General features: G+C 43.4%; 5 protein-coding genes across 5 annotated transcripts; 3 read left to right on the top strand and 2 right to left on the bottom strand.

Annotated features, from left to right (window-relative positions):
- The first annotated feature begins 584 nt into the window (after positions 1-584).
- Positions 585-2,945, top strand: LOC128731081 (protein claret segregational). The gene is made up of 2 exons (XM_053824176.1): positions 585-2,234; positions 2,301-2,945. The coding sequence occupies exons 1-2, from the start codon at positions 585-587 to the stop codon at positions 2,943-2,945; spliced, it is 2,295 nt and encodes a 764-aa protein (XP_053680151.1).
- Positions 2,946-3,764: 819 nt separating this feature from the next.
- Positions 3,765-4,268, bottom strand: LOC128721700 (uncharacterized). Its single transcript, XM_053815483.1, has 2 exons — positions 4,026-4,268; positions 3,765-3,956 (listed from the first exon to the last, which is right to left on the bottom strand). Exons 1-2 carry the CDS (start codon positions 4,266-4,268, stop codon positions 3,765-3,767), a joined length of 435 nt encoding a protein of 144 aa, XP_053671458.1.
- Positions 4,269-5,896: 1,628 nt separating this feature from the next.
- On the top strand, positions 5,897-9,383 carry LOC128721690 (DNA repair protein complementing XP-C cells homolog). Its single transcript, XM_053815472.1, has 4 exons — positions 5,897-6,105; positions 6,247-8,689; positions 8,747-8,915; positions 8,989-9,383. The coding sequence occupies exons 1-4, from the start codon at positions 5,897-5,899 to the stop codon at positions 9,279-9,281; spliced, it is 3,114 nt and encodes a 1,037-aa protein (XP_053671447.1). The 3' UTR covers positions 9,282-9,383.
- A 139-nt stretch (positions 9,384-9,522) lies between these two features.
- LOC128721679 (probable cytochrome P450 28a5) lies at positions 9,523-10,398 on the bottom strand. The gene has a single exon (XM_053815461.1). It carries the CDS (start codon positions 10,396-10,398, stop codon positions 9,523-9,525), a length of 876 nt encoding a protein of 291 aa, XP_053671436.1.
- Positions 10,399-11,222: 824 nt separating this feature from the next.
- Positions 11,223-12,049, top strand: LOC128732085 (malignant T-cell-amplified sequence 1 homolog). Its single transcript, XM_053825248.1, has 4 exons — positions 11,223-11,233; positions 11,304-11,456; positions 11,552-11,854; positions 11,925-12,049. The coding sequence occupies exons 1-4, from the start codon at positions 11,223-11,225 to the stop codon at positions 12,004-12,006; spliced, it is 549 nt and encodes a 182-aa protein (XP_053681223.1). The 3' UTR covers positions 12,007-12,049.
- The last annotated feature ends 941 nt before the right edge of the window (positions 12,050-12,990 follow it).

Here is a 12,990-nt window from a genome sequence, read left to right as displayed (position 1 = left end):
AGTTTAATATAATCCCAATCTGTAAGTTTGTTTGGAATCCTGGAACATTGTCATTCTGTCAACTGACGTTTACTTTTTTTTCACCAATGTCAGTCGTAAAGTGTACAGGACGAAAGTGTTCAATATTCGTTTGATGCTCGTTTAGGTACAACTTTTCCCCATTGCATTATTTAAAACATCGACATTATCGCTTTACTAGTGTGGATTGGTAGTAACTGCGCTCTTTTATGTACGAGTTTTGTGATTCTATTCGAAGTTTTTTCCTGCACCTCCGGATTGAGACGTTTAATGAAATATTTCATCGGTTCCAAATTGTTTTCGTTTCGAGCAGATGGCGTCATGGTTAGCTCGACTTTTACGAGTACCGTTCAAAACGTAACTGAAACTGCGCTTATTTTAGTGTCAAAGACGTTGAAAACAAACGCAGCAAGCACCAACGAACGTTAGCGTACTGATAAGTGTTGCGGTGTGAAAAACGAATAATAATACCTATTCTCTTGGCGATTTCTCCATTCACTCGCCTGATTTTATTTTTCTGCTCAAAATCCAGTCATCGAAAGTATAAAAAAAAGAAAGCAATCCGAATGTTCGACATGGAATCGAAAATACCGAAACCATCGTTCCTTAAGAAACCTACAGGACCGCTCAGTTTACCGGGCAATGCTCGTCTACCGTTAAGCAGAGATCTGCTAAATCTTCCGTCAGCAAATTCAACGATGTTTGTGAAAATGCGTGCCAACTCGCCGGTCACCAAAAGCAATGCAGGTGCCCTGAATCGAACCAAACTTCGCCGCAGCCGATCGGCAACCGATCTGAACCGGCCAGATTTTCACCGTCCCAAATACGTGTCAACTCTGGCGGGAATTCCTTCGAAGGGAGAAAACATTAATGCCGCCACGATAGCGATGATGGCAAACAGCGACCTCATTAAACCACTGACCATCACAAACGGTGCTCGATCTGGAATGCACCATCTCCGGAGAAGTCGGTCGGCTTGCGACATCGCCGTGAAATCGAATGTCTCTACCGTGTCGTCGACAAACTCATCCTCGGCTAGTGGGATATCATCGCTGGCCGGAACTAAACGGCAACCGCTACCGGTACCCGTAGTCTCCCGTACCGGTGTACCAGCAAAAGTTGCCAAGATGACTTCCGTGCCTCCGAAACTGAAGGCTGGAACGTTTCCCAAACCGTTATCACAGAAGGCGGCCAGCAACACCATATCTGTTGCTATGACTGCATCGAAGAAGGCAGTTCCAAGTGCAAAAACCACCACTGGCGCCAAAACCGGTAGTGCTGCGTCGATTGTTAAAACGACTGGCTCGGATGCATCGAAAGTTGGCGGGGTCGGAGCGAAATTGGCTGGTAAAACGATGAACAAACGCATCCCACCGTACGATTATAAGGCGCGTTTTGCTAACCTTCAAGAAAAGCACAAGGCGTTGGTTGAGAAGCACGAGAAACTACTGAACACAAATGCCAGCCGGGAAACGCTACAGGAGCTGTACGATCAGTGCAGCAGAGAGCTCCAGGTATTGAAACAGCAACACGTGGAGGTACAGGCGGATTTGCGTGCGTCTCGTGAGAGTTGCGATGAACTAAAGCAAAGCACTTTGACGCTTTCCACCGCCCTAGAGCAAACGGAAACAGATTTGAGGAATTATCGGGAAAAATTCACTGTCACAAATCAGGAAAATGTTGAACTCCGGAAGCAGTTGAAAGAAATTGAGGAACGGGCAGCCTTTCTGGAGGAGGAAAACGTTACGTTGCAGGACGTGAACCAGCGCAATGCCGAGCTGCTGTTCCAAGCCAATATCGAGCGGAAAGACCTTCACAACATGGTCATGGATCTGCGTGGTAACATACGCGTGTTTTGTCGCGTGAGGCCTCCGCTGCCCTCGGAGAGTCACAGAATCGAGTGTGGCTGGAAGTATCTGGACGAGCAGTCGATCGAGCTAATTGCGATGGACAATTCCAGCAAGCGGATGGACTTTAGCTTCGACCATGTGTTCCATCCACGTACGACCCAGCAAGACATTTTCGACAACGTGTCGCCCCTGATACAGTCGGCCCTGGACGGGTACAATGTTTGCATATTTGCCTATGGCCAGACAGGAAGTGGTAAGACATACACCATGGATGGTGTCTCGGATAGTTTGGGAGTCATCCCGCGCACCATCGATCTAATCTTCAATGCTGTGAACGATTACAAGCGTTTCGGATGGGAGTACGAGGTACGGCCGCATGGTCTGTTGGAGTGAATGTGCCCTTACCTTACCAATGTGCCCTTTCCTTTTCAGATTCGAGTGACATTCCTAGAGATCTATAATGAGATACTGTACGATCTGCTGGACACATCCGGAACAACGAAAGATTTGGAGATTCGCATGGCCAATGCCAAGAACAAAACGGAGGTGTACGTGTCGAACATAATCGAGGAAACGGTCGAATCCACCGGTCGATTACACCAGTTGATGAACATTGCAAAAATGAACCGTGCCACGGCTGCTACGGCTGGGAACGAGCGGTCCTCGCGGTCACATGCGGTGACGAAAATAACACTGCTTGGAACGCATGCAGAAAAGTGTGAAACGTGCATCGGTTCGGTGAATCTAGTCGATCTGGCCGGATCCGAGAGTCCAAAAACGAGCACACGGATGGACGAGACTAAGAACATAAACCGATCGCTGAGCGAGCTGAGTAACGTCATACTAGCGCTGGTGCAACGAAATGAGCACATTCCGTACCGAAATTCGAAGCTGACTCACCTGCTGATGCCCAGTCTCGGAGGGAACTCGAAAACACTGATGTTCGTCAATGTGGCTCCGTTTCAGGATTGCTTTACGGAAACGGTAAAATCCCTTCGCTTCGCATCGCAAGTGAACTCGTGTAAAATGCAGAAAGTGAAGAAAAATAAGGTTCTCAACAGCTTCGCGGGTGTTTAATGGCCTGAACGTCGTCCTGAGCTATAGGGTGTTATATGTAACATGCTTTTTTCTTTCTAACAACTAACATACGCGTGATCGTTTGGAATTATGCATTTATTTTAAAGATAAATCAGGCTCCATGAATTCATGTAACGTCGAAGCATATCATAAGGACACAACGCAATCTATACGGATCACTATTGCGCATACTATGACCAATTACGATGAAGTGCGCCAAATAACAAGGTTTAGATAATATTTTAAATAGCGGACAATAAATGCATGTGTTTTGTCTATATTAGGTCTCTACTTTTTGCATGCAAACGAAAACTATATGGCCAAAAGCAACTCACATAACAGTGAGGTATTTTCGAAAACTTTAATGATTAGGTTGAGCAAGAACAGTACGAATTGCAACTCCAGACTGTTCGTAATCCAATCGAGCGTACGAACTTGCCAGATCTGGTTGCTTCGTTGCCGCCATAATTGCATTACGTTTGCCACCACCAACAATCCAGCAAGTACGATCGACAACACAACAAATATGAACATTGCGACAAGAACATTTGGAACAGTGCCGCTCGCGTTGGAGGTTTTCACATAAGTAATCAATTGCGCTATGTTGATCGTAAGTATGGTCGAAAACTTCCCGATAAAGAAAAACGGCGTAGGTTTTTGAGAAGAAGAAGGTATAGAATTTTTATCAACGCTACGGGCGCTGTGTACAGTCGTCATCGCAAACGAGTAAACCGATTAATTTTAAATGTTGAGCAGGTTCGAGTTAGATGTGAATTCACTGCTCCGTCGCTTTGCAGAGCAATTTGCATACGATTGTGATTAAATAGGCGGAAGTGGCTGATTCATAAGAACTGTGCACTGGCCCTTCAGATCGGTAGTAATCTGCAGTGCCAGATTCGACAAGAATACGAAAAAGATTAACACCCCAATCACCCAATCTCTGTATGAGCCGAAACAATTGCTACGCTCTCCTGTTTTCGGTGGAAGGTGTTTGAGGAAGATTAGTGCACACTGTGGAGAAAAAAAAACGGCTATCATTCGTACATGGCTCATCGTCAGATGGGAACCAATCACACTTACCGCAAAACAAATCGAAACGCTCACGAAAACAATATTCAAATAAAATTTATAGCCCAGATCCGGTCCGACGTTGATAAGCGTTTCCAACTGGTGAAAATTGACCGTTAGGATCGTAATTAAACCTGATAGGCTGTTCACGTCTATCGACGATGTAGGACCCTCGAATGGATCCTCACGCCTAGTTTGCTGCTCTTCGTTATTTTGTCCTATTCTGTTCAGTGGGATGCCTTCGTCTCCCGCCATAATAAAATGAAATCTCGTGTCGAGCTACACTAACCGGGTGCAAATTACGCAGGATTCATTCACAACTTCAGCCACACCCTAGAACTTAGCTCAACGGACGATAATAGACTAAACTTAGAGCTTGAATTAATCAAAAAGGTGCATTTGTGCAATGCAACAGGTGCAGTTGTAACGAATTTTGGCAATGATAAGATAAAGGCTTTACCTGCCCCGCGTATAGACTATATCTAAATAAAATGCATTTGGGGAGATAACAATATCAATAGTATTGATGTTGAAATATGCGCTTATATGCAGGTCATACTACAGCCGGTGGAAACATCTACATTTAAGTCACCTGTCGCGATGGCTCAAGCTAGAATTTGACAAAACATTCACAGTTCCAGTACCCCTACACATATGCTCCTGTGAGATCGATGATTTTAAAAGCTCACGAGAGCCTCTTAGTCGCGTTCGTGAGAAGAATATTTTGAAGAATATTTTAAGCGCCCGTTTGTGTGGAGGGACGATGGAGGCGCCCTTACCATGAGGCGCTTTTTGAGCTGTACGAGATCAGAAGTACTAGGTCGGAACACGTCCGTTACCCCCGATGACCGAGCTAAGAGACTCTTTCTCTCTCTAGAGGGACCACTAATCCGTCCTCTATCCAAGGACCCGATCGGTCACTCAGGTGTGTCGCACTCACAGTCGACATGAACGATGAACCGGCTGCGTCCGTTGATATTGAAGTCGGCTGCGTGCTCACAATAATGACCGTTGCACAAATATAAAGTGACATGCTAACTGACTCAAGAAAAACAATATATCTATGTTACTACATAAGCTGGATATATCAAACTATATTTAAGCATAAATAAAGTCAATCTTAACCTGTGCAGATGCTGAAGACGGGTAGAAAAAGAACGCGCTAGACCATATGGCTAATCTAACTCTTGGAGTTTTCAATTCAAAAGGTAATGCCTCAAAGTCTCCCAGGTTCCAGTAAGGGAAATCTTTTCTAGATTTCCAAAGCTCGCCTGGACGATCAAACCCTCCGGTATAAGAAATGTGCCCTTCTCAGTGACTGGCCTACACGAGACCGCGAAAGTATGCTTGAACAGAGTACAGTTGCATTTTTATATTACAATATCTTCCAAATGCTATGGGTGCTGTATACATGATGGCGCTACTATTTTCGTGGTAAAAATGGGAATGAGGTGGCTTATTTTGCGTTTTTACCGAAATATCAAATACATTTGTTTATCACGCACAACAATTTTAACGGCAGCCAATATTTCATATAGACAACAGTTTGAAAGATAATAACACAACGCGTTTGACGTTTGCAAATCCATAGCATATTGCGTTGTTTGAGCACATTGTGTTGTTTCGCATTGTTGTTGATGGCGGTAAACGTTGTGAAATACCTAAAAAGTGAACGTCGTTACAGTGTTTAACAAAACAAGGGTTAAATCCTTAAGCAAAAGAAATGTGTGTTGTGATTTCAAACTGCAAATTTGCCATGCACGCCAATATTTAGCATCACTAAATGCACAATTTCACGGCGCTTACTGAATCATGCTGGCTAGTGGCTATTCAAAAGTAAATTCGCGATTAAAACTGTTTGTTGCGCCTCATAAAGTGTAAAAATGAGTGATGAATACATGTCGGAAAGTGAAGCTGAGGACTTTTCAGTTAGCGAAGATGAATGGTTACCGGGTAAAAAGAAAGGCCAATCGAAACAAAATGGATCGGAGGATAGTGATGTTTCAAATGATTCCGAATCCCTTTCCGAGGAAGAAAGCAATAATCGAAGAGGCAAACACCGAATGATCCCGAAGAACGTTGATCCAAAAAAGTAACTAAATAAGCACATGCTCACATGGTGCTACAATTGATTTTAGTTCATGCTTTTAGTTTCCCGCCTACCTCATCCTTTGAGAAAGAATCTCATATCGTTCATGCTGAAGAATGTATTTTCTTAAATGTTCTTCCACAGAATTATAAAAAAGACACTGAAAACAACCCAGAGAACGAGTAAAAATAACGCAGTATTCAAAGGCGAGCCGTTGAAACGACCGCGTGTAGATTCTGAGAGTAGCGGCGATGAATACCTTGTCGATCCGAACAATCTAGACCTCGGTTCGAAATTTTTCGATGCCGTTGCTTCTAACCCATCCATAAGCAGTTCGCTGAGAAAAGATGCTCCATTATTTGATTGTAATGCTGGATTGGGACAACTTTCCGATAGCTCCGACGACGAGAACAAAACCATAGAAGCAGGCGACATCACTGTGAAACAGAACATTGCAAAAAGTAACGATGGAAAAAGGTTGGTTACAAAGCTTAACGAAATGTCGCAGGCGTACGTAAATTTTCAGGACTATACAAAAACACTCGAGAAAGCCAAGGATCAGCTGAATAGCATCACAAAAAAACCACAACCCCCTGACAATGGGGAAACGCTAGATGTTTCGCATCTTTTAGCTTTGGGTGAGACGGTCTCTAGTGCAGACAAAAAGCATGCGAATGTTTCCTCCAAACTGTCTGCTAAACAGTCCCGAAAAGGTGCGGTAAAACCAGTTGACTCCGATTCTGATTGGGAAGAAGTAGAGGAGACCGCTAGGTCCGGCCCTTCTGGTGGCCAATCAGTGCAGATAACGTTGAAACCGGAATTGACGGCACAGAAGAAGAAAAAGAAATGTACTGAATTTGACGTCGAAGCGTGTATAAAGCGCATGATCAACAGGGAGAAGCGGGACGCACAGTTAGTTCTGCATCAGATGACGATCATCATGGGTATAGCGCATGGTAACTACACGAATGGGGTACTAAACCATCCTTCCTTGCTTAAAATTGCAAATGGTCTCATACCGTCCAACCGATGCTATCCCAAGGGGAGAACTAATCTACAATATTTTGAACAGATCATGAAATATTTCCGCGAAATTGTAGACCTCAAGGATAGGCGTATGTTCGTGCACAGTTGGAAGCGGTTATCGTTGGAAATGGTTCTTGGGCTACAATTTCTTTCTCAGATGGCAAACTGCAAGCGGGATTACATTTTACTCTTCATCGTGCTGCTTCGTTCTATCGGCATCCCGTGTCGCATGGTAATGTCTCTGCAAGTGGTTCCAAAGGAGGTGCCGAATTCAGAGCTACTGAAAGTGGTACCTTCCACTGGAAAAATGAAGGTAGGCGAGGATAAGAAGGAGAACGTTAAACAAGACCATGATTATGGTGTGGGCGAATCGAAAACTACCTCATCAAACAGAAAGCGAAAAAGTACCCACACCGCAATTCCACAGCTAGATGGAGCGGACGACGATACAAAGGGGAAAAAACGGCTCAAACAGGAAAAACCAACTACTGTTTTCGCGGTGGAAGGAACAATCACACAAAAGAAAAGGACTCACAGAGAGAATAGTGGTGATTTAAAATCTCAACCTATTATTAGTATTTCTCCTAGAAAGACACGCAATCAGCGGTTAAACGATCAAGCACAGTCCAATGCTAAATGCAAAAAAGAGGTATTTAACTGCAAAAACGAGGATAAAGCACGAGTGAAAGCTAATAAATCTTCAAATAATTGCTCAGAATCGCCGAGCACGTCAAAAATGATTCGGAAAGACTACGGTGACAAGAAAAAAATGGCTATTGCAAGCACCAAAACGAAGTCATCGTCGACCAAAGATGATCAAAATAGTCTCAATATCAGCAGCAGCGCTTCTTCGAGTAAAAAAATCGTGAAAATAGAGAGATTCGGTCCTAAAACAAGAAACGTTCTGGATCGTCGCGTTTTGTCGACAGATGATGAAGGCCAATCCAAGAAGGGTGCTTCCTCAGATAGTGCCAAACCTAAACCGGACAAAAAGGTTAACCTTTGGATCGAAGTATTCTCCGAGGAAGAAGAACAATGGCTGCCATTAGATGTAACGCGCGGAATGATGGGATGTGTTGAACAAATCGTTCAACAGGCGTCCAGCCCGATGTTATACGTGCTGGCGTGGAATAATGACGGGTCAATAAAGGATGTTTCTGCTCGCTACATTGCGGAATACTTAACTGTAACCCAGAAACTTCGTATCATGCAACAGTGGATGGACAACACATTGCTTCAGTTCCGCGGGGACCGCACTGCGAGGGATATTGCTGAGGATCGCGAGTTGAACCGGATCCTTGAAGAACGACCATTACCGAGAACGATCTCAGAGTACAAAAACCATCCATACTTTGCACTAAAAAGACACCTGCTAAAATTCGAAGCCATTTATCCACCCGACGCACCGACGCTGGGGTTCACACCCGGTAAAGAACCGGTATACGCTCGAGAATGTGTGCATACGTTGCACGCGCGAGAAGTGTGGCTAAAGCAAGCTCGGACCGTCAAGTTGTACGAAACGGCGTATAAAATTGTTTCTGGACGTCCAAAGTACGATAGAGTGAGTGCGCAATGATCCTTGAAATGATTGCTCTTGTTAATTTAAACTTTTTTTAAGGCTTCCGGTCAAATGTTACCCTCACAACCGCTGGAGTTATTTGGTCATTGGCAAACGGAAGAGTACGATCCACCGACAGCGGAAGGAGGAATCGTACCTCGTAACGCATACGGCAACGTTGAGCTTTTTAAACCATGCATGTTACCCAAGAAAACGGTTCATTTACGATGTAGGTGTACATTGGCCAGCAAGCTATGGCAAAAAACGGAATTGCTTATACGCATATTTTTCTCTTCCTAAAGTGCCAGCGCTTAACAGGATCTGTAAAAAATTGCACATTGACTGTGCCCATGCTGTCACCGGGTTTGACTTTCACGGGGGCAGCAGCCACCCGGTGTACGACGGGTTTGTGGTTTGCGAAGAGTTCCGCGACGTGGTCGTCGATGCATGGCACGAGGAGCAGGCGGCAGAGGCGCAAAGGGCGCGTGAAAAGTACGAAAAACGTGTGTACGGCAACTGGAAGCGGCTGATCAAGGGACTTTTGATACGTCGCAAGCTTCAACACAAGTACAACTTCGATAATCTCACCCAGTAGCAGTAACACCGTAAATCGCGAGGTCCCTGTATTCGCTCATTTTGATTGTTCGGTTCGGTTGATCAATATATTTGAGGCTCTTTTTTTCTAAAATAAAAGCTCGTAGCTTGTGTGATTTATTTATATTCTTTTTTGCATCTGATATAGCACATGAGCTAGTCACTGAAGATAGAATGGAGTAAAAATGCAGAACGTAGACTATAGAAATGGGACAATGTCTGGTTTATATTATTGTTTTCATCTATGCAAGTGGTTTAAAATCAATCCAAATGCTTCCCTTGGGACTCAACATGAACTGAGCCGGATCCATTTCAAATGGTTCGATGGTTTTTCCGCTAACAGAAAGCGAAAAGTGATCCACGATCTCTATGATGGCACGTTTTACTTGTGCCAGAGCGAACCGCATGCCCAAACACATGCGTGGGCCCTCACCGAATGGAAAATAAACCCCTCGTTCGCGGTATGCTTTGCTTCCTCCATTTTCTGCGGAAAATCGCGTAGGATCGTACTTGTGCGGCTCGGCGAAATGGTTTGGATCAAAGCTGATCGAATAGTAGGGCAGCACAACCGTAGTGCCCGTCTTGACAACGAATTTACGATCCTTTGGACCAACCAACGTCGTATCGGATGTGCAGCGCTTAGCCATGACGGCAATAAGGGGATGAATGCGCATCGATTCGCAAATAATCTGCTCAAGCAAAGCCATCTCCATCAGCTGTTCGTACGATATAGCACCATTTTCTTTCGCTTTGTGGATGTCAGTTCGCAGAGTCGCTTGAATTTCTGGATTTTTTGCCAGATCATACAGGCAGTATGTCAGCACGATGCTGGACGTTTCGAAACCGTCAGCGAAAAAAGATACACCGTGTCCTGCGATGTCGATGTCCGTGATTTGCTTGCGATCCTGCAACTGCAACAAGTGGTCTAGATAGTCGGTCCGAACGATGTTGTTCTCCTTGCGATAGCGGATCGCGTCCTGCATAATGCGAATGAAAAATTGTTCCGCATCCTTCGGGATAAAGTTAAACTTATAGAATTTTTTCACTGATGGAAAGAAAGTCGTAATCAACAGAACGAGTTGGACGACGAAGTTGAAGTTCATGATGCGCTTGCCCATGGCGCGGATTTCAGGATTTTCTTTTACAAACGATTGAGCATCGATGGCAAAAATACAGCTGGCTACTACATCCGTCGTATACTTCGCCATTAGCTTTGAAATGAGAACGAACGCATGGATTTGTAAATGCTGTTAGTTCAAAAAGTGTGTGAACAAAATTTACCTCTTTTGCGTCGAGAGTTGCAGTACCGGCTTTTGAATCAACATTTTCCTTTACATATTTAGTCATTCGATCACAGACTTCATCCATCAGAAAGGTCATTGCTTTAATCTATTACAGAATTATAAAAAATAATGCGCCCGTTAAGAAAGCTGATCAATGAATATGTAAAGTTTGTATTGTACCCGATTATTAGTAAACGCTGGAGTAATTTCTGCTCGTCTTTTTTTCCATTTTTCACCACTCAAGCTGAACGGATTACGGGCTAGCAGTGGATCGGATTTTTCATCCACGGTGTCGGAAAAATCATTTGCAGCAAAATTTTGAAAACCCTTGATAAGTACTTCTTTGATTAGGTCTGGATCCCTTATCATCAGTTGAGGAGTTCTAACGCTGTAATATCCAACGACTGGCTCGTTATTGTAGTCACTGAAATATAAATCAAATATAGTTTTAAATTAAGTTTATTGATATATTTTATATATAAATATTATTTTACTATTTTTCGTGGTCGGCATTAAAGTTATTTCTGTAACGGATTTTCAATCTGAACAATTTTCAAATATTTACGCTGTTGTCATTCGATTGCCGACTCGTTCAGAGATGTCATATAGTTGCGGTATTGTCACATTTAGCCAAAACAAGCCGGACCCGCTCGTTCACGATGTTTAAGAAGTAAGTAATAAAAATTGTGTTTGCAGTGAATTTAAGGCGAACTTTGAATTGAAACGTTGAATTTACGTAGGTTTGATGAAAAGGAAAGCGTCTCAGGAGTACAGCAGCTGAAATCATCGGTCCAAAAGGGTATTCGAGCGAAGCTGATCGAGCAGTTTCCGACCATCGAAAGCCATATCGACTTAGTTTTACCGAAAAAAGATGCATTTCGGATAGTGAAATGGTTAGTAGTAATACATTTCCATTGTTTCATGACCGTTGTGTCGATGTGTGCCATATGACGCAACTATATTCTATACTTTCTGTTCCTTAATCAAGCCACGACCACATTGAAATTCTCATCAACGGTGCCGGAGAACAGGTGTTTTTCCGACATAGGGACGGTCAATGGATGCCGACCCTGAAATTGTTCCACCGGTTTCCTTTTTTTCTGCCAATGGAACAGGTGGACAAAGGCGCCATCCGATTTGTGTTGAGTGGAGCTAACATAATGTGCCCTGGATTAACTTCGCCGGGAGCATGCATGACCAAGGTTGAAAAGGGAACGGTGGTTGCGATAATGGCCGAAGGAAAACAACACGCTTTGGCTATTGGATTGACATCCTTATCCACGGATGATATGTAAGAGAACCTACGTTTAATCGCCGTTGAATGGTGTTTGTACTAATTCATGCTTTTCTTCCGTCAACAGTGCCAAAGTGAACAAGGGTGTTGGAGTGGAAAATTGCCATTATCTCAACGATGGACTATGGCAAATGAAACCTATAAAATAAACTACGTCTGATTGGACGTTCACTCTTCGTGGTGTACTACACTATTTATGGTGAGTTTTTCAGGAAAACACACGTTTTATCAGAATTTTGAAAGAAAATTCTATTAACATCATATTCCGTTCTCTCGTAATACTGTAACCGAGGTAGCACATACAACAAATCTTGTCTAAAGAAGCAAATTCTCTTAACCTAAAGAAAATACACGTCTTTCTGATATACGAACCCCTTGATTTTGGTTCAGGGGTGAACACATTTTATAGTGTAGGATTGTCCTTATCACATAAATACTCACTTATAAATTTGATCATAGTTGTATACCATGTGTCGCTTCTGTGTAAGCAAATAAGGTATGTTGCCTAGAAGAAGCTTCGGTTTCGGTCCTTTTACGCCTTGTTTCACCCAGAAATTAAATTCCCACGTTAGAAACAGATACACAACAGCGAGGGTGACCGCCACGGAGCCTAACAAAATGAGTAACATCTTTGCTGGTTTGTCTTCACGTCCGTTAATTACTGTAAAGTTTGCTACTTTCGATCACAAGGAACCGTTCGCAATCAAATGCTTCCGATCGACGCAATCGTCTGATCAGAACTGATCATGTTAGACGCATTCGCAGTGCTGACAAATTTTGAAACGCAGCTATATATGAAATCCTCTTACTGATCGGTTCCATCTCATGCAGCCAGCTTGTCCAATTCTGGGTAAGTGATAACATTGTGTGGGCCTTCTGCGATGCCATGTGTTAGTGAAATAACTCTAACCAAGGGTAATGTGCAAATAGTACTTTTATGAGATGCATTTGTCAAGTGGCAAATAGAATGCATTTACGCTTGAGTTTGAGCGAAAATCTGCATTTCATTCGCTTGCAATATTCTCTTCCCTTGAATTCAATCGGGATCCGATTCGCAGAATCTAAAAGGTCAAATATGATTGAGAAAATTTGCAAAATCATACGGTGGAAACTATAGGAGCACACTTTGATCA

This window comes from Anopheles nili, chromosome 2, assembly GCF_943737925.1.
Source record: "Anopheles nili chromosome 2, idAnoNiliSN_F5_01, whole genome shotgun sequence".
NCBI classification, from domain to species: Eukaryota; Metazoa; Arthropoda; class Insecta; order Diptera; family Culicidae; genus Anopheles; species Anopheles nili.
The sequence above is the reverse complement of the archived record's forward strand: the minus strand, read 5'-3'. Positions and strand labels throughout refer to the sequence as shown.

Coding starts and splice junctions, on each gene's coding strand:
- LOC128721679 (XM_053815461.1), bottom strand. CDS start 10,398: ATGGGCAAGCGCATCATGAACTTCAACTTCGTCGTCCAACTCGTTCTG.
- LOC128732085 (XM_053825248.1), top strand. Junction 11,457..11,551: donor GCATTTCGGATAGTGAAATG/GTTAGTAGTAAT, acceptor TCCTTAATCAAG/CCACGACCACATTGAAATTC. Junction 11,855..11,924: donor TCCTTATCCACGGATGATAT/GTAAGAGAACCT, acceptor TTCCGTCAACAG/TGCCAAAGTGAACAAGGGTG.
- LOC128721700 (XM_053815483.1), bottom strand. CDS start 4,268: ATGGCGGGAGACGAAGGCATCCCACTGAACAGAATAGGACAAAATAAC. Junction 3,957..4,025: donor GCGTTTCGATTTGTTTTGCG/GTAAGTGTGATT, acceptor TTTTCTCCACAG/TGTGCACTAATCTTCCTCAA.
- LOC128721690 (XM_053815472.1), top strand. CDS start 5,897: ATGAGTGATGAATACATGTCGGAAAGTGAAGCTGAGGACTTTTCAGTT. Junction 6,106..6,246: donor AAGAACGTTGATCCAAAAAA/GTAACTAAATAA, acceptor GTTCTTCCACAG/AATTATAAAAAAGACACTGA. Junction 8,690..8,746: donor GACGTCCAAAGTACGATAGA/GTGAGTGCGCAA, acceptor ACTTTTTTTAAG/GCTTCCGGTCAAATGTTACC.
- LOC128731081 (XM_053824176.1), top strand. CDS start 585: ATGTTCGACATGGAATCGAAAATACCGAAACCATCGTTCCTTAAGAAA. Junction 2,235..2,300: donor GTTTCGGATGGGAGTACGAG/GTACGGCCGCAT, acceptor TTTCCTTTTCAG/ATTCGAGTGACATTCCTAGA.